Source organism: Schistocerca americana, chromosome 11, assembly GCF_021461395.2.
Source record: "Schistocerca americana isolate TAMUIC-IGC-003095 chromosome 11, iqSchAmer2.1, whole genome shotgun sequence".
Classification (NCBI taxonomy): domain Eukaryota; kingdom Metazoa; phylum Arthropoda; class Insecta; order Orthoptera; family Acrididae; genus Schistocerca; species Schistocerca americana.
The window spans coordinates 167388018-167408408 of record NC_060129.1 but is presented as its reverse complement, the minus strand read 5'-3'; the positions used below and the strand labels follow the sequence as shown (position 1 = coordinate 167408408).

Genomic DNA, 20391 nt, shown 5'->3' with positions numbered 1-20391 from the left:
AGAGGCATTAATTTTTGCAGGTATTCATATGCTGCTGGTGAATAAAAGTACACAGTCATTGCAAACATTTTCACATTTGTTGTGTATCTATTACCCTTTGACGAGAGAGAGTTGTCCACTAAATTGCACACTAATTCCACTTGTGTTCCTTTCTGATGATTGAAGAAGTTATGTAACTTCTCAGGAAGATGCCCCTTCTCCTTCAATGAACTTATGATGTCATCCATGGAAAACACTTTCTTCTCTCTTCTTCGAAGTTTTTCACGGACACACTTCACATTTCAGTTAACGTTTTAATTCGTGCACAATGTCTGAGAAAAAATTGCAAGTTTTGGTCGCCTTGTCTTCCATTTCTACTTTCGACTGTATACCACAATCAATTACTTGAGAACCAACTGCACTCTGAAATAAAGAAATAATTTCGTTATATATGATTGAAATAACTCAAGGCTTGATGAAAAAATATTATAAGAAAACTTTGGGGGTGTGAAAACATCCTTATACTAACGATTTCGACACAATTCGCAGCTTCTGCATTGGATAAATGGGACATGCTTTCCACGGAAGAATTCTCATTGACAAAATTCTCCACGCAGTCAGTAGCTTCTGCAGAGGGCAAATCAAGCACGGATTCCAGGACACAACGCTAAAAACAAAACTATGGAACTGTATTACAACATTGCTTACACCTATGTAGCCCATTTGTGTCCGCACGAAATAAATTCACAAAAGTCAAAATCACACACATAGCAAAGAAATTAATTAGCTACCTCAAATGGAGAAGCATCGTTGTCACTCAAAATCCTAACATGTCGTCGTGGCTGTTTATTTGGTGGCATCAAATGTGTCGGAAAGTCAAAAATTGATGGCACTGCTTCGTGTCTGAGACGTTTCTTCCACGTTCCAGGGCTCACTACGTAATCATCTTGCCGGAAAAGGTTTCCGCAAAGAAAACTGCAAGACGTAGGTTTAAAATCTTTCCGCTTCACGGAAGTAATCCACTTCTTTAGCAGCTCTGGGTGCTTTAGAGGAAACCTGTTCAAAAACATCGAATTAGCAAACGCACTAAGTCTGTATTGTATCGGTAGTCCTATTACCTGTGAAATGGTAAGTCACTTTCCTTACTCCATCGCTTCGTACGCTTGAAAGCGGAACAAGAAATCACCATTTCGATAATCCTTAATTCCTTATACACCGTACAGACCGAAAGAAACTTCTTGCCAAATTCGAATATGGCGGGCAATACAGACGACAGTAATCAGCTGGTAGAGCCATCTATCGGTAGGTCCGGTAGTTGAGCATCCCTCATTTCACTAGCTTTAGACGCCTGTGCGCTCCATGCGGCAGAGTTAACACTACCAAAGATCCTAAACACTTTGGTTCTCCACACGACCTATCGATGCAAGCGTTCGATAGCATAGTTTTCCATAGGCAAGACCCAGCGTAAAAATACAAATAATATTTACAAAACCAACCAATTATACATCGACATAAATGCATAAATATATATATATACAAATGGTAAAACAATTACAATATATAAAGACACAGAAATGTCATATCTTCAGGTAACAAATAAAGGGAAAGAATTTATAGTACAATAGATGGAAATAGGAGGATATGCATTTCCGGCGTTACATGCCCATATTTGACAGTTCTGTGTATTGATATATTCTGGCAGATGTCTGTCCTCAAAATCTTCCACGGCGAATCATTATCCACTTCCGTGCGAGCAAGAAATTCTAAAGCAAAGGTCTCTCTTGCTGGCAGGTGAACAGGAAGCAATTCGTCCACATGGGTAATTTTGAATCGATAAAGGGAAGGATGCTTGGAAGAATTTTACACAGCATGCTCACGGGCATGTCCAATGTTCGGGCAATTCTCCGTGCACTACACGTTTTCACACCACCACCCGTCTCCTCCTGCACTGCTGTGGCCACTGCTTCCACTGACGTCAAATCAATTCCTTTCGTCCCTCTACCAGGTTGCACACCAAAAGAACAGATCTTTTAGAATTTCCGAATTATTTTCTCTATACCCACAGCAGTCATCAGACCAACATCTTTTTTCAAACCCTTCAGCGTGCGGAACGTCTGCAGAGCGATGTGTGCACAGTCATTCTTGTAATAAAGGCCGAGCGGTTCTAGCCACTACAGTCTGGAGCCGCGTGACCGCTACGGTCGCAGGTTCGAATCCTGCCTCGGGCATGGATGTGTGTGATGTCCTTAGGTTAGTTAGGTTCAAATAGTTCTGAGTTCTAGGAGACTGAGGACCTCAGCAGTTATGTCCCATAGTGCTCAGAGCCATTTCAACCGTTTTTTGCAGTACAGTTTCACAAGCAGACCATGATCCTGCATTGGGACAGTCATGGTGAAGATTGCAGGCGCAAGAGGAGGAAAAGCCATTTACCTGGCGTATTTATACCAACTTCAGTGGGTGGTGCACATGACGGGTGTTTTCATTTACAAATTCTGACACATACAGCGCCATCTATTGATCGATTTTCATGCTATTTTTTTCATCTGCCCTACGTTTTCCCCCATTCTCTGATAATGTTCCGTTGCAATTTGATGTTATTCTGACCAGTGATGTTATTTATACAGCATTTTGTAAGTTTAACTTAATTATAATCACCCTGTATACAGCGCGAACATAAACATTAGGTAATGCAGCAGGTCAGTTTGTTACGACTTTTATTTATTATTCGCCAACTCACAACCAAAAGTGTCACCTCCCAACCTACCCTGTAATTGAATTGTTCGTTTAAAAAAAAGGCGTGACACAAAAGGAAAATTTTACACAGCATAAATCACTCGTGCATTCATTGTTATTATAGTATCGTCAATGATTGTGTAGCATTGTGTACCTTTGTTTTGTAACTTTTAATTAACACAAAAGCAATTTTAAAAATTGCTGACTCACCACCTTTTTTGTACCCAATACCGCCAGTTTCCAGTTTCAGAATGTACAGCTACTGGAAATGCAGTATTCGAATCTATGTAACACTTAAAATAACCTGGCAATGAAATGTTATATCCCAGAGACTAAACTCAAAGCTATAAATCCTTACAACTATGAGAAAGGTAAACAGTAATAGCACATGTTGTCAGCGCTTACCGTGAGGTATGACGGGAACAGAAGAAGGCGTGTCAGTTGTTTGTGTTAGGCAGCCAATAAGAGAGCAGCAGGCAGACGGCACGTTTGGAAGTAATGCATTCCGAAGTGGTGGGAAGATGGCGACAGCTTTTGAGGAAACACTAGTAAGAGCTGACGTCCTGGAACAAGTATCGCTCTTTCACACTCTTCCACACCTACCTATACACGGAGAATCAACTGAGACGTTCGCCGTAAATATTGCAGAAATGGAAACTGCTATTGATGTGCAGTTTTCACACAGTGGATTAGTAGTCAGGGGTTCGCATTGTTTGCGAATAATCAGATTGCACAAAAAATACACTTTCTAAGTATTATTACAAACTGTAATGTTCTCTGGCAGCACGCAGCCAAAGTGAAAGTTAAAAGAACATTCGGATGTATAATGCTCACTGTAGCAAATAATTTATATGTATTTCTGTTAATTGAATTTCAAAAGGACACAAAACAAGGATCATGGGATGTAGTCGAATACAGTCGGGTGAAACTGAAGGAATTATATTAGGAAATGAGACACGTAAAGTAGTAAAGGAGTTTTGCTATTTGGGGAGCAAAATAACTGATGATGGTCGAAGTAGAGAGTATATAAAATGTAGACTGGCAATGGCAAGGGAAGCATTTCTGAAAAAGAGAGATTTGTTAACATCGAGTATAGATTTAAGTGTCAGGAGGTCGTTTCTGAAAGTATTTGTATGGGGTGTAGTCATGTATGGAAGTGAAACATGGATGATAAATAGTTTAGACAAGAAGAGAATAGAAGCTTCCGAAATTTGGTGCTACATGAAGAATGCTGAAGATTAGATGGGTAGATCACATAACTAATGAGGAGGTATTGAATACAGTTGGGGAAAAGAGGAGTTTGTGGCACAACTTGACCAGAAGAAGGGATCGGTTGGTAGGACATGTTCTGAGGCATCAAGGGATCACTAATTTAGTATTGGAGGGCAGCGTGGAGGGTAAAAATCGTAGAGGGAGACCAAGAGATGAATATGCTAAGCAGATTCAGAAGGTTGCAGTAGTTACTGGGAGATGAAGAAGCTTGCACAGGATAGAGTAGCATTGAGGGCTGCATCAAACCAGTCTCAGGACTGAAGACAACAACAACAACTTAATTTTGTGAGGAAAAAGATAATTATGAATTTTTCTATTACAAATGATTATTCAAAGAGTGTGAAATACTATCTGTGGCGGAGGATGTGAAAACCGCCACAGAAGAAACGATATGTAATGAGAAATGACAAAGACTGTACGAGAATTAGTTAAGGTATAAATAGGCAATATATTGTAATAGAATCGCTTGTCTTCCGCACGGACTGAATTGGACAGGAAGTAGTCTTCATCTGTCATAAGTCGATGATCGACGCCATTTGTAGCAGGGTTTGTAAAAGATGTGTAAAGGTTTTAATTGTTTCAGTTTATATATATATATATATATATATATATATATATATATATATATATATATAGCGAAATCTGTTTGTCACAATTACTACATAGTTCGCACCGGGCATTACGCATTTTATTTAAGAAATTTCAGCATTTTATTGGATATTGCTGGCGGTGAGGAGCTGCACCGCGAGCGAGCAGTCTGCAGCAGCGGCAGATTTAAATATACGATCGCAATAACGACCACATCCCAAAAAGGGTACAGGTAGAGGTGAAGGAAAATAATAAAGTGTTTCTTTTCACAGTATTCCAGACGCAGAATAAAAAGAGACAGTAGATTTTATCTTGTGCAGTCACAGGTGGATACAAGCTGCAGCTTTTGTAAATTTTCATTCAAAAAGTGATAAATTCTGAACATATCGTAAAGTGTATTTAAAACTGGATAATTTTCATGAGAGCTTAGCAATATAAAAAAGAAAACATTTAAGTGTGGTAAAGATAGTCTTATGCTTCAAAGCTAGTCGGGATACATTGAGTTTAAAAAAAAATCCACTGCTACGTGAAAATGTTTGCTAAGTTTGATGGACAATAATATTTTAATTCTTACACAAACAGCTTTAGTACTTGAATAAAAGTAAAACTTGAATAATTATTATGGTATATTCAAATAAATTCATTTTTATTAATCTGCAACAGAATATTTCATACGTAAAGTAATAATCACAGATGAAAAATTTATTGCAGCCTTTCATTTCTCATTCCATCCATGTATATGGTAAGTTCAATCTCAACGGTTTCCCAATCAAATTAAATGCAAAAAGCAAAGAAAGTTTAAAACCAGGCGGTCAACTCCCGAATAATTAAAACAGACAGAATCGCGTTAAAAAACGTACACGTTTTAAATGCAACAATGATTGTTGACGTTAACAGACTAAAAGTAGGGTAAATCAGAATGTCTATGGTACTTGCAAGATTCTAACGCGAGTCTTTTGAGATATCATACTTTGAAAAATTATCCCACTGACACCTGTGCAGTACCTTTGGCAGAACAATACAAGTACATGCACTAGTTACATGGATTCTGACCAATAACGAGACAATGGACCATCGCAGGGTTTTGCTCAAAATTACCAACGATAGCGGCAATACACACTTTCAGTGTGGTATGGAATAACTGCTGTACACATGCTAGCATTTCAGCGGAGATGGTCGAGTAGGCTGCAGTAATAAGTCGTTGCATATCATCGGGTGTAGTTGGTATTTCCTTGTAGACAGCTTTCGTCACAGAAAGCGTCAGATCCGGGGAATGGGCCGGCCAGGGTACATGTCTTCTGCGTAGAGTCCAACGATTTGGAACAATATGTGAAGACATGCTGTAATACTTCGTGCTCTATGGGCAGGGGCTATTCTAGAAGTCGGACATGGGGGTGGCCAATGGCGGGGGAGGGGGGGGGGGGTCAGTGGGTTTGTGGGAATGGAATATCGCTTAACAAAAGGAGAGTTGGGGTCCTGCACCGACAAACTGGTAAAATTTGGTGTTGCTTAAAGTAGTTTTTGGTAACTTTTTTAGTTAAGGGTAAAAACGTGTCTACAAAATGTGTGCCCGGGAAAATAATACGATTTGACCTAGATGTCCGGCGATTTCGAAGTTTTTGTCTGGGGACAGCAATTTAAGTGTTGTTAGGCACACCTGCGATACTTAGCTTCCTAGATTATTGTAAATGGTACGTGTACATTAATATACATCCAGTGTATATTAATAAATAATAAGGCGACCATTTTAAGTTAATTATATTTATTGGCTTAGATAGTAAGCTGTTTGCCACTCTTATTCTTCTGTTAAAGTGTGTTTGAAATACATTGCAACCTATATTGCTACATAATTATTTTAAAAAAATGATTGAATCTGTTGAAGTAATATATTCGCTGATTTCTGAAGTCATTTTATCCAGTGTAATATGATACTCCATTGTGGGGGAAGGGGGGGTGGCTACAGCCCCCATAGCCCCCCCTTGCCAGCGCCCCTGTCTATGGGCCAGACAGCGAGCATGTCGGTACCACAGGTTCCTGCTAGTGTATAGAGGAACATCTTCTACCATCCGTGGAAGAAAGTCTGTTAGGAGGCTGCAATATTTGCGTACATCGAGTGTTCTGTTTATGAAAAGTGGACCAATGAGCTGATGGTTCACTATACCACACTACACATGTACACTCCATGGATGCTGACGTTTGATGTGACGAAGCCCATAGGGATTGTCAACAGACCAATAGTGCATGTTTTGGTGGTTTACTTGCCCATGATTGGTAAATATCGCTTCATCCCTATACAACATAATTATACATCTGAAGTATCCTGTCTTAATGCCCATGGACAGAGGATAACACGATTCTCATAATCGTTTCCATGCAGTTCTTGATGGAGAAAGATGTGAAAGGAATGGAACCTGTGTCAATGGATATTGTGTACTGTTTGTAGGACACTTGCATAACTCGTGCCACTTGTGTGATTCTACATCTACATCTACATTTATACTCCGCAAGCCACCCAAAGGTGTGTGGCGGAGGGCACTTTACATGCCACTGTCATTACCTCCCTTTTCTGTTCCAGTCGCGTATGGTTCGCGGGAGGAACGACTGTCTGAAAGCCTCAGTGCGCGCTCGAATCTCTCTAATTTTACATTCGCGATCTCCTCGGGAGATATAAGTAGGGGGAAGCAATATATTCGATACCTCATCCAGAAACGCACCCTCTCGAAACCTGGCAAGCAAGCTACACCGCGATGCAGAGCGCCTCTCTTGCAGAGTCTGCCATTCGAGTTTGCTAAACATCTCCGTAACGCTATCACGGTTACCAAATAACCCTGTGACGAAACGCGCCGCTCTTCTTTGGATCTTCTCTATCTCCTCCGTCAACCCGATCTGGTACGGATCCCACACTGATGAGCAATACTCATGTATAGGTCGAACGAGTGTTTTGTAAGCCATCTCCTTTGTTGATGGACTACATTTTCCAAGCACTCTCCCAATGAATCTCAACCTGGTACCCGCCTTACCAACAATTAATTTTATTTGATCATTCCACTTCAAATCGGTCTGCACGCATACTCCCAGATATTTTACAGAAGTAACTGCTACCGGTGTTTGTTCCGCTATCATATAATCATACAATAAAGGATCCTTCTTTCTATGTATTCGCAATACATTACATTTGTCTATGTTAAGGGTCAGTTGCCACTCCCTGCACCAAGTGACTATCTGCTGCAGATCTTCCTGCATTTCGATACAATTTTCTAATGCTGCAACTTCTCTGTATACTACAGCATCATCCGCGAAAAGCCACATGGAACTTCCGACACTATCTACTAGGTCATTCATATATATTGTGAAAAGCAATGGTCCCATAACACTTCCCTGTGGCACACCAAAGGTTATCTTAACGTCTGTAGACGTCTCTCCATTGATAACAACATGCTGTGTTCTGTTTGCTAAAAACTCTTCAATTCAGCCACACAGCTGGTCTGATATTCCATAGGCTCTTACTTTGTTTATCAGGCGGCAGTGTGGAACTGTATCGAATGCCTTCCGGAAGTCAAGGAAAATAGCATCTTCCTGGGAGCCTGTGTCTAATATTTTCTGGGTCTCATGAACAAATAAAGTGAGTTGGGTCTCACACAATCGCTGTTTCCGGAATCTGTGTTGATTCCTACAGAGTAGATTCTGGGTTTCCAAAAACGACATGATACTCTAGCAAAAAACATGTTCTAAAATTCTACAACAGATCGACGTCAGAGATATAGGTCTATAGTTTTGCGCATCTGCTCAACGACCCTTCTTGAAGACTGGGACTACCTGTGCTCTTTTCCAATCATTTGGAACCTTCCGTTCCTCTAGAGACTTGCGGTACATGGCTGTTAGAAGGGGGGGCAAGTTCTTTTGCGTACTCTGTGTAGAATCGAATTGGTATCCCGTCAGGTCCAGTGGACTTTCCTCTGTTGAGTGATTCGAGTTGCTTTTCTATTCCTTGGACACTTATTTCGATGTCAGCCATTTTTTCGTTTGTGCGAGGATTTAGAGAAGGAACTGCAGTGCGGTCTTCCTCTGTGAAACAGCTTTGGAAAAAGGTGTTTAGTATTACAGCTTTACGCGTGTCATCCTCTGTTTCCATGGCATCATCATCCCGTAGTGTCTGGATATGCTGTTTCGAGCCACTTACTGATTTAACGTAAGACCAGAACTTTCTAGGATTTTCTGGCAAGTCGGTACATAGAATTTTACTTTCGAACTCACTGAACGCATCACGCATAGCCCTCCTTACGCTGACTTTGACATCATTTAGCTTCTGTTTGTCTGAGAGGTTTTGGCTGCTTTTAAACTTGGAGTAAAGCTCTCTTTGCTTTCGCAGTAGTTTCCTAACTTTGATATTGAACCACGGTGGGTTTTTTCCCGTCCCTGACAGTTTTACGCTGCATGTACCTGTCTAAAACGCATTTTACGATTGCCTTGAACTTTTTCCATAAACACTCAACATTGTCAGTGTCGGAACAGAAATTTTCGTTTTGATCTGTTAGGTAGTCTGAAATCTGCCTTCCATTACTCTTGCTAAACAGATAAACCTTCCTCCCTTTTTTTATATTCATATTAACTTCCATATTCAGGGATCCTGCAATGGCCTTATGATCACTGATTCCCTGTCCTGCACTTACAGAGTCGGAAAGTTCGGGTCTGTTTGTTATCAGTAGGTCCAAGATGTTATCTCCACGAGTCGGTTCTCTGTTTAATTGCTCGAGGTAATTTTCAGATAGTGCACTCAGTATAATGTCACTCGATGCTCTGTCCCTACCACCCGTCCTAAACATCTGAGTGTCCCAGTCTATATCTGGTAAATTGAAATCACCACCTAAGACTATAACATGCTGAGAAAATTTATGTGAAATGTATTCCAAATTTTCTCTCAGTTGTTCTGTCACTAATGCTGCTGAGTCGGGAGGTTGGTAAAAGGAGCCAACTATTAACCTAGCTCGGTTGTTGAGTGTAACCTCCACCCATAATAATTCACAGGAACTACCCACTTCTACTTCACTACAGGATAAACTACTACTAACAGCGACAAACACGCCACCACCAGTCGCATGCAATCTGTCCTTTCTAAACACCGTCTGTGCCTTTGTAAAAATTTCGGCAGAATTTATCTCTGGCTTCAGCCAGCTTTCTGTACCTATAACGACTTCAGCTTCGGTGCTTTCTATCAGCGCTTGAAGTTCCTGTGCTTTACCGATGCAGCTTCGACAGTTTACAATTACAATACCGATTGCTGCTTGGTCCCCACACGTCCTGACTTTGCCCCACACCCTTTGAGGCTGTTGCCCTTTCTGTACCTGCCCGAGGCCATCTAACCTAAAAAACCGCCCAGTCCACACCACACAACCCCTGCTACCCGTGTAGCCGCTTGTTGTGTGTAGTGGACTCCTGACCTATCCAGCGGATATTGCATGGTTCACTGTCTGTTATATGACTTGTATTTTGCATTAGGGTTCTTACAGCAAATGTGACTGTATTTAAATTTTTATTTAGATTATTCAGGTGTACCTCCGATTTGCCTGTACATACAGGTACCCAAAAATTTTGTCTCACTTACCAATGACAGTTTTCCTGTCAACGCTTAAAACCAGCATTGCAGGGCTTAGTTTTTTGTGCAGTGGGGATTTAGTATATAGGCCTGTACGTTCTGAACAATCGAGATTACTATTCGTTAGTACATCTGCAGGATCTAGCTTGGTCAGGATGGTTCCTTCAAGATCACGTACCGCCACCTGACCTATCCTTTCCCCATTAAAAACCTGTCGGATTAGCTGTAACGTTCGATATCACCTATCATATGCATATGATTTACTCGTTTGTATTAAGCCGATGCATCCTGGAGCATTATGAAATGATTCTTGGACAAATAAATTGCTGATACTGAAAGTAGACTCTGGTTGCAAGACGTAGGTTATGCCACTTCTCTTTTTATATACAGTTGCTACATGCAGTAGAGATTTTTTTCGTATCTACATACTATTTCTCTTTATTTTTGGTATAATATTCTTTAAAATTAGTTTATACAGATAAATGCTGACAAGCAACTTCAACGTTTTAACTTGAGCACGTAAAACAATTTGGTGTACAGTGATAAACAATAATTAAAGCTAAATAATGGAAATTCGTAAATTACGAAAAACTTGGACCTGTGTTTGGATTTAGAGGTACGTTCTCCTGAGGTGGAATCCAAAGACTTGACCAAAGCGCCACCATACTTAAAGTAGTAAGCAGATACTTCCTGATTGACTTCAGTAAGGTAACAATCTAAAGGTACGTTTACACTGCGATTTGTATCAGCACATGTATGACATACATGTATATGCGACTTTGCGACATGTATCGCGACTTGTATGAGTTGACAAGTATCAACCTCATACATGTACGAGGTGCATTCAAGTTCTAAGGCCTCCGATTTTTTTTCTCTGGACTGGAAAGAGATAGAAACATGCGCATTGTTTTAAAATGAGGCCGCGTTCATTGTCAATACGTCCCAGAGATGGCAGCATTGTACGGCAGATGGAATTTTACCACCAGCGGCGAGAATGAGAACTGTTTAAAATACTTAAAATGGCGACGTTTTCCTTACTTGAACAGCGTGCAATCATTCGTTTTATGAATTTGCGTGGTGTGAAACCAATTGAAATTCATCAACAGTTGAAGGAGACGTGTGGTGACGGAGTTGTGGATGTGTCGAAAGTGCGTTCGTGGGTGCGACAGTTTAATGAAGGCAGAACATCGTGTGACGACAAACCGAAACAACCTCGGGCTCGCACGAGCTGGTCTGACGACACGATCGAGAAAGTGGAGAGAATTGTTTTGGGGGATCGCCAAATGACTGTTGAACAGATCGCCTCCAGAGTTGGCACTTCTGTGGGTGCTGTGCACACAATCCTGCATGACGACCTGAAAATGCGACAAGTGTCTTCCAGGTGAGTGCCACGAATGCTGACGGACGACCACACGGCTGCCCGTGTGGCACGTTGCCGAGCAATGTTGACGCGCAACGACAGTATGAACGGGACTTTCGTTTCGTCGGTTGTGACAATGGATGAGACGTGGATGCCATTTTTCAATCCAGAAACAAAGTACCAGTCAGCTCAATGGAAGCACACAGATTCACCACCACCAAAAAATGATTGTGTCCATGTTCTGGGACAGCGAGGGCGTAATCCTTACCCATTGCGTTCCAAAGGGCACTACGGTAACAGGTGCATCCTACGAAAATGTTTTGAAGAACAAATTCCTTCCTGCACTGCAACAAAAACGTCCGGGAAGGGCTGCGCGTGTGCTGTTTCACCGAGACAACGCACACGCACATCGAGCTAACGTTACGCAACAGTTTCTTCGTGATAACAACTTTGAAGTGATTCTTCATGCTCCCTACTCACCTGACCTGGCTCCTAGTGACTTTTGGCTTTTTACAGCAATGAAAGACACTCTCCGTGGCCGCACATTCACCAGCCGTGCTGCTATTGCCTCAGCGATTTTCCAGTGGCCAAAACAGACTCCTAAAGAAGCCTTTGCCGCTGCCATGGAATCGTGGCGTCAGCGTTGTGAAAAATGTGTGCGTCTGCAGGGCGATTACGTCGAGAAGTAACGCCAGTTTTATAGATTTCGGGTGCATAGTTAATTAGAAAAAAAAATCGGATGCCTTAGAACTTGAATGCACCTCGTATGAGCGTGCGTTTACACTGGTTGATTTGTATCACTGTGCGATGGCTTCCGACGACGATTTGGAATATTTCACATTTTTATGTGCTGGTACACTTGCTCTTTTGGAAGATGATAGGAAGAAAAGGCAGAGGAAACGTAGATGGTGGCAGAGAGAGTTTCTCGCGAATTAACTCTAGAGGATGGCGCATATTTTAGAAATTATGTTAGGATGAGTATGGAGGATTTCCGTGGTTTGTTATCTCTTGTGGCTCCTCTTGTGTTCAAAACCAACACAAACTTTCGGGAAGCGATTCCACCAGAGGATCAGTTGGCAGTAACACTCCGTTTTTTGGCCATTGGGGATTCCTTTTCGACGTTAATGTATCTGCATAGAATATCAAAAAGTGCCATATGCAACATTATTCTTCGTGTTTGCGAGGCCATTGTGCAAGTTTTATCCCAAGAAGTGAAAGTCAAAGTTTTATATATATCAGAGTATGTAATACTTTATATAATTTTTTCATACGTCTGGCACGTATATAAATTTTTTGCTATTATTCCAGCGGCCTCGCGTGATAATCTTGACAACGGATGCTAATGCCAACAATCGTGTGTGAGATGTTGGCATTAGCAATCGCACGACAATGCAAATGTTTTGTCATGAAATCTTCATTTTATGAGGGCAATTACTATTAACGAGCGGACGAGGGCACATACAAGTAACTGTCAACCTGGAACAGCAGCACAAAGTTTCTACCGCGCCGTTGATGTTGCCTGTATAACCACATGAGGCTGCTGGAATAGGAACTAAAATTTTAACGGCACATACATTTTGCACCATAAATTTCTCAAATTTTGCTGAAATGCTTTAGCTTTTAGTTCTTTGGAACGAGTGACATGCTTCATTCAGTAATACAATATCACAGTTTCTGAGGACACTTTCTGCACAGTAAAGATATCCAACAACATTAGTTTGTATTTAGGTTTATTAAGTAGTACTTGACAGCACATGACATGCATATTTCAACATTTATACATGTTTTTAAAGAATCCATAAATTATGTTGCATTTGCATCTATTAGTTCATCGTTTGCCTCCTGCAAACATCTGTATATTCCGTTCTCAAGTCTTGCCATAATTATAGTATGGCCATTTTCATAAAGAAATCTGAGCTTATTGGCGACAAAGTCACCCAAGTGGGTAAACTGGTCCCTTTTTCTGTCTGCTAAATTGTCACCAATTTTTCTTAAGGTCTGTAAAAGACCTTCTCGGTCTTCATCCAGGTCTCTCCTGGCTTTCTTCAGTGCACTTGATCTACCACTTCCACTCGGACTTGGAGTGGTACAGGGTGACATGGTTGCAGATCCACTTTCATGTGGAGGCACAGAGATGACTGGAGTGGTTTCCACTTCCACAATGTCTTGTGGGGGGCGTGGCAAATGTCACCTCCTCCATTTCTGTTACATCGAAAGGGAAACTAATGGTTCCTTCTCCTTCTCCTTCACCATCTCCTTCTGTGGCTGGGGCTTCCATGACCTTTAAAATACATAACACATTTCTAAGGCAAAGTGAGCTATATGTTATACATACATTATAATCAAAGTATCTTAATGTATTGAGAATTTTTTGAGTGTCCATGCGTAAATTAAATTAAAAAAGTAACAATTTTCTTTCCAGCTTCCTGCTACTGAAGAGGAATGGTTGAAAATTACCAAAGAATGTGAAGAAAACTGAAATTTCCCCATGATTTTTGGGAGCTATAGATGGGAGGCACATTGAGATTGTGGCACCACCCAACAGTGGAACAGTTTATTTTAATTATAAAGAGCGCTTCAGCATTGCTTTGCTAGCAATTGCTGATGCTCATTATAGAATAATTTACGCTGATGGCTCAAATGGCTCTGAGCACTATGGGACTCAACTGCTGTGGTCATAAGTCCCCTAGAAAATAGAACTACTTAAACCTAACTAACCTAAGGACATCACACACAACCATGCCCGAGGCAGGATTCGAACCTGCGACTGTAGCGGTCGTGCGGTTCCAGACTGGAGCACCTTTAACCGCTTGGCCACTCCGGCCGGCGTTACGCTGATGTTGGCACACATTTCAGATGGTGGTGTCCTTAAAGACACCACATTTTACAAAATGTTAGAAACCAAAACTCTAAATATATCACCATCATCTCCTCTTCCTGGTAAGAGCAAGCCTGTTCCATATGTTTTCGTTGCTGACGAAGCCTTTGGCCTAGAGGAAAATATTGTAAAACCATTTCCAGGTCTGCATGAAAAAAATAGTTGGCAACATATTTTTAACTATAGAGCATGCAGAGCAATAAGAGAAATAGAAAATGTATTTGGGATTATAAGTGCTGTTTACTGAGTGCTGAGGAAGCAAATGCTTCTCAGCCCGGAAAAGGCTACAGTGGTGGCACTAGCCTGTGTTTATTTAAATAATTTTCTTCAAAACAGAAAATCTCAAAGGTATTGTCCAGCAGGAACATACGACAGAGAGGGAGATGATGGCAATGTAATACCTGGGTCCTGGAGGGACAACCCTACTGTGCTGGAGCCACTGCCCGGAACTGGCCGAAGAACTTCATTGCTGAATGACAACAGAAGAGAATATGCTGAATACTTCTGCAGTATTCAGGGCTCCATCCCATGGCAGTATGGAAAATAAGTTCCACATCATTGTTAAATGATGACAAAGGAATATGCTCTATTCTTCTGCAGTATTCAGGACTTCAAACCATAGCAGTATGGAGAATCATGTTTTTCAGTGAAATTGTAAATATTCACATTATGTAAAGCATTAGCACGATAAAATGTTGGCAAATATATGATCAACAAAATAATATAACAAATTTACTGACTGGTACTACTTCATGTGTGCTGCTATGAGAAACTGGTTTGTAATTGTCTCTTATGAACTGCATACTTTCAAAAACATACCATGTAGAGTGGTACACATTGCTTGTAGCACTTCCAGTTCCTTTGCTACTCTTCCTTTTCGCTAACTCGCGACTGTATTGGATTTTTAAATTATACCACTTGTCCTCACATTCCTTCCTTGATACGTTAAATGCCTTAGCAATTTCCTCCCACTCGTCGTACCTTTTCTGAGTGTTCTTATAGTCTCCTAGTTTCACATCCCATATACAGGGATGCCTGCGCACTGCCTCTACAAAATGCAGTGTATTTTGTTTTGACCAAGAAGTCATGGCAAATTTTAAAGTATTACACGCGGGCACAACACATGACACAATACCTATACAACAAACGACAGTCGGCACCTCCAAAACTCAAACAGCCACCAAAGAGCCTGGTACTACGCATGCGCTAATCGTCAAAATAAGCGGCAGGCGACGAAACGACAGGAAATGATAGTACTGCGCATGCGCGAGTTCTACAAATGTCGCTCATACATGTCGCGTATATGGCCAAAAAGCGATATACAATGTTTACGCGACATGTATGAGCTCGAGGGTCCGCATACAAGTTCCGTGAATTTTTGTATGACGTGATGTATCGCGACATGTCAAATTGACATGTTGCTCATACATGTATCCCAAGTGTAAACGTACCTTGACAAATGTTTTTCAGGTAAGAACCAAAGATTAACTTCCGTATCGTATCGTATGAACATACGTATTTCTGCATGAATCACTCATAAAAGCATATAATAATTATGGAATGTATTCGAACCTATAAAAATGGCGATTTTATTTAGTAGTCAATCACGGTTGGAAACACAAAAACAACGTAAAGAGCAAACAAGTCAGCTGTACCACAGTTTACACACAATCACGAAACCCTCTGGCCTGAGTTGCTACCAACTCGTTGGTTGTTACCGTTTGACAGCTGGGACGACATTAGCGCTCCAAGCGGTCACTCGGTCAGTCGGTCCGGTCAGAAATAGTACATTTACATATGCAGTAAGGATAATACGAACATTTAATTACTTTATACTTAACAAAATGGTTGTTATATTTCTGCGTTCCATACGTTACGCAAGTACCAAAAGACATGAATTATTGTGAAATACACGTAAAAACAACCAAATCAGACTGATTTAATGACAAGCTAGAACCTATCCATGAGGAATTACTTCCGAGTATGTTGTGTATCTGCAGCTTATTCCTCTGAAAGTAAGAATATGAACGTGTACATACTGCATGAGAAGCATATATTTCTGTTCGTGTCTTGTTTTTATCATAGCACTTGCCTTGTCTCAAAAAAAAATTTATGGAATTTAATGATTCGTCCATTCTTAACATTTCACTCGACTTTCTAATACACGAGTGTTTTTGTAAATGTTAATACTTTTTGTTGAGAAACAAGTGTGTTGATGATTCTTGCCGTCTGAGGCCCAGATTTGGCAACTATTGTGGAACTGTTTCTTCTGTGATAGAAAACAGTTTTATTGCGTTTGACGTTTTAATATCACATACAAGTGGCTTTACCTTACGCTACAGCTGTAGTGACTTTTTGGTACGTTAATGATGTAGATATTACATTCCATATATGTTTCTTAGGTTCCACTTTCCTGATTCGTCTGAGAGTGTGGTGAATAATACTCTGCTCTGTTGGGTAGATATACAACCTCTTTTTACAAAAGGTAAGGTCTTCTAGTGCTTCTTACAAGCATTTTTTTGTTATTAAAGGAACAGAACACTATTCAGTAAATGTCTGTACGTTACAAGAGAATAATAACCAGTCTGCCCTGTAATACACCCCTTCGTACCTCCCTGCGTCCTTAGTAAATTAAATAGTGACAAATGTGGAGTTCTTTTGTACTTGTTGTTGATTATTTATGGTATTATATACGCTTCCTACTGTAAAAACTATGTTAAAAACCAACATTAAACGTTAGCATTCGAAATAGTCTGATATCGCTGTGGGTAACAAAAACGAGATCAATTGTCGCATCTGTTATGTTGAACTGTGTCCGTTCGGTCCACGAAAAATGTGTGGAATCGAAATATAAATAGCATGTAAAAGCCGAACCATAATAACTCGTTTGCATCACGCGGTTCTTACAAATGAAACGATAAACATTAACAGGATATGAAGTACGTTGCTTACTGTACTTTTATTAACCTCACGATGATTCCATTTCCGTTTCGAATGCTTCACTTCTTAAACATAATATTACGTCTAATTCATGTATGAGGCCTTCGGACATTGGCTTCTTCGTGCGTGTATGTTGGTCAACAGAGGCGTCCGATGCCACCCGTCGGCTTAGACCCGTGACGTAAGGGTGTTGTGTGTGACGTCAGGACGGCGCGGAGTTTAGTTTATGAGTGTGTTGTGTTTGTAGATGTCGTTTTATTGCGATCGGTGGTGTCCTTTGGTGGTGTGTTTATGGTTCGCATGTTGTGTGGTGTATTGGGTTAATTTTTGTAACGCTGTTTGAACTGTTCAGCTGTCGGTTGCGACTGTTGTTCAATAGAAATTCTTCTACAGAAATTGGTTTCAGTGAGTTAAGAATTATGTTTCCGTTGTGTTTAAGTTATTGTAGTGTTGTTTGCTGTATGTCGTGTGGTAAGTCGTTTAGTTTAATTTGTGGCTGCTTTTGTTAGGTATGGATATGACTGATAAATACGGTAGTGTTAGTTTGCGGGGCTGAAATGGGGGATGATATGCTATCCCTCATTAAATTCTTGCAATTATTCGTGCTGCTGGCTGAGATTGTGAAATGCATTGTGTGTCGGCAGGTTATGGGGTTGGCCAGAGTTCCGGCGTCTCGGACCAGGGACTGCTACATGTGGCGGTGCGGAAGGGACAAGGTTTGGCGCTCCATATGGCGTGGTACCTGGTTCGAGAGGTCTGGGTTGGGCATGAGAGAGAGAGAGTTTTGATGACGTATTATTTTTGTTATAAATCCTCCCATAGTTTTTGTGCACAAGAGTGGTGTAAGCGAGAGAACGGTTTTTGATTGGTTTTCGTATTGTAGGGAAGTCTGTTCTTAACATATTAAGTACAGGGGTAAGTTGGATGGGCCTGGGGTAGTAGTGGAGGCTGATGAGTCGCAGTTTGGGAAGAAGTAGTATGGGAGGAGTAAGTCTCCGTTTGGATTATGGGTGTGGGGGGCTGTTGTTTCTGCAGGTGGTTGTTCAGTGTGTGTTTTTAAGGTTTTGGAGGGACATACAAAAAAGGAATTGGTGGGATTGAGGAGTATATAGAGGAGGGTACTACAATAGCTTCTGATGCCTTTTCATCTTGTAGGGGATTGGGCCAGAGGCGGTATTATCATTTAGTTGTTAACCATAGTTTAGAATTCGAGTTATGAGGCTAGGACGTGCATAAATGCGATAGAGGTGTTATGGGGGCAGTTAAGTCACTTATTGGGAGGGAGAGGAGGCGCTCTTCTAACCTTCAGTCTCATTTAGATGTGTGTTGTTGGCGGAAGAGTGTCCCTGGGTTGCATTTTTTGCGTATCTTTAAGTGCTATGTGTAGGCCGAAGGTGGTTGGTTAAGGATGTGTTGTGAGGGTGGGGGACTGCAGCTCGGGAAGTGGGGGGGGGGGGGGGGGGACTTGTTGGTAATGTTTTTGGATGGGGCGGTGGTTGTTGTTGTTTTATGATTATGTTGTGGAGTATCTGTTTTGTTGCAGTTGTGTGATTGAGATTTGTTTATTTTTTTGGTATTTATTTGTTAATGGATCTTTGATTTTGGGGGGGGGGGGGGGAGTTTGTTTTGGGAGTTTCTTTTGGTCGTGTCTTTTTTTTGTGTGTGTGTGTGTGTGTGTGTGTGTGTGTGTGTGTGTGTGTGTGTGTGTGTGTGTGTGTGAGAGGGAGGGAGGGAGAGAGGGAGGGGGGGGGGCTGGGGCTGTGTGTGGTTGTTGTGCTAGCCCTAGTGTGTAGCACTGGAACTTTTTTTTGGTAAGTAGTCCTTTTTTTGGTGTATGTTATGATGTTTGGTGGGGTATTTCTGTGTTATGTGGTCGGTGGTATTTACTGTATGTGTTTTTGGATGATGTTTCGGTACTGTCACTTAGGATTGATTTATGTATCTTTGGGGAAGTACTGAATTTAAATTTTTTAGTACTGTTAGTTGTTTTTGAGCTATTAGGTCAAGGGAAGTGTCCGATTCCAATGGGCTGTCGTAGCTATGTGTGTTTTGGTATCGTGAGCTGCTGTTGACCTATGTAGGGCAATGGAAGTATCCAATTCCAATGAGCCGTGGTGGCTATGTGGGATTTTACCGATAAGCGATAATATTTGGTCATGTTGAGGCAGCATGTAAACGTTCAAAATGGTTAAAAGCGATTTTCTGATGTACAAAACGTGCCGCATCTTATGCCAAATGCGGCGTTCTCAAAATACTAACATGAAAATTTCATAATAAATCACGTAAGTGACACATCGTGGATTGACATACTGTGTGGTAGATTAACATTTCATCAGGCAAGTTTTACACTGTGAGTTCATAATTTAAGACATTGTTATTCTAAGCAAACAAGATTATTTTATGTAGTTGACACCATAAGAGGTCCAATTTAAAACTGCAGCAGTACTAATTAATAAAGTCTTAAAACCAAAAGGATGGGAGTTGCATGTACCCGATATAGTTTTGTTGACAGTTGTTGGAAACAGGAAGTAAATATTTCATGGAACTAAGGATTAGTGATTTCCTTTTATTTTATGGTTGTTCAGTGTTATACCACAGTCTAGTTGTACTGTGGGTACACCTGCAAACTGTTGTTTCATAACATTTAGTTATATTTTGTGGGTCGAAATGATTTATTTATTTATTTTCTGATGTATATTTGTCATACTTTATATTCACGAAGGAACTCCAATCTTTAGCAAATTTTTTCTTCCGCATTAAATGATAAATTGGCTTTTTATGTAAAAATACAAACTGACATCTGTAGTGCATGTGTGGTTGACAGAAACTGAAGTTCTGTACTTGTTCCACGGCTTCCATGCAGTATGATTTGTTGTTGTGTGTATCGTAACGTTTCAATATACTATAGTGTCAATACATTTGAAATATTTTCAAGTTATTTCACGCTAAATGCAAAACATTTGTGTTGGTATGTGTGCATAAGTTATGATTATGGTATATAGAGTCTAGTGCTAGATTTCTCTTGTAAGAGTTATAGTTAGCTTGATG

At 40.7% G+C, this 20391-nt stretch overlaps 1 protein-coding gene and 1 long non-coding RNA gene across 3 annotated transcripts in view; both read left to right on the top strand.

The window, feature by feature from the left end:
* The window catches only part of LOC124553708, a 583058-nt gene that overhangs the window by 157784 nt on the left and 404883 nt on the right, over positions 1–20391 (top strand). The gene's annotated exons all lie outside the window — the stretch shown is intronic.
* LOC124553704 (F-box/LRR-repeat protein 15-like) overlaps positions 16179–20391 on the top strand; it is a 38753-nt gene continuing 34540 nt past the window's right edge. The window contains exons 1-2 of one of the 2 annotated variants that reach the window (XM_047127606.1): positions 16179–16418; positions 16806–16888. Coding sequence is in view for 1 of the 2 variants with exons in the window: in XM_047127605.1 (XP_046983561.1) it covers positions 16201–16205; positions 16806–16888 (88 nt within the window). In the remaining variant the exon portion in view is untranslated. The remainder of the gene's footprint in view (positions 16419–16805; positions 16889–20391) is intronic. The other variant, XM_047127605.1, reaches the window with a different exon arrangement.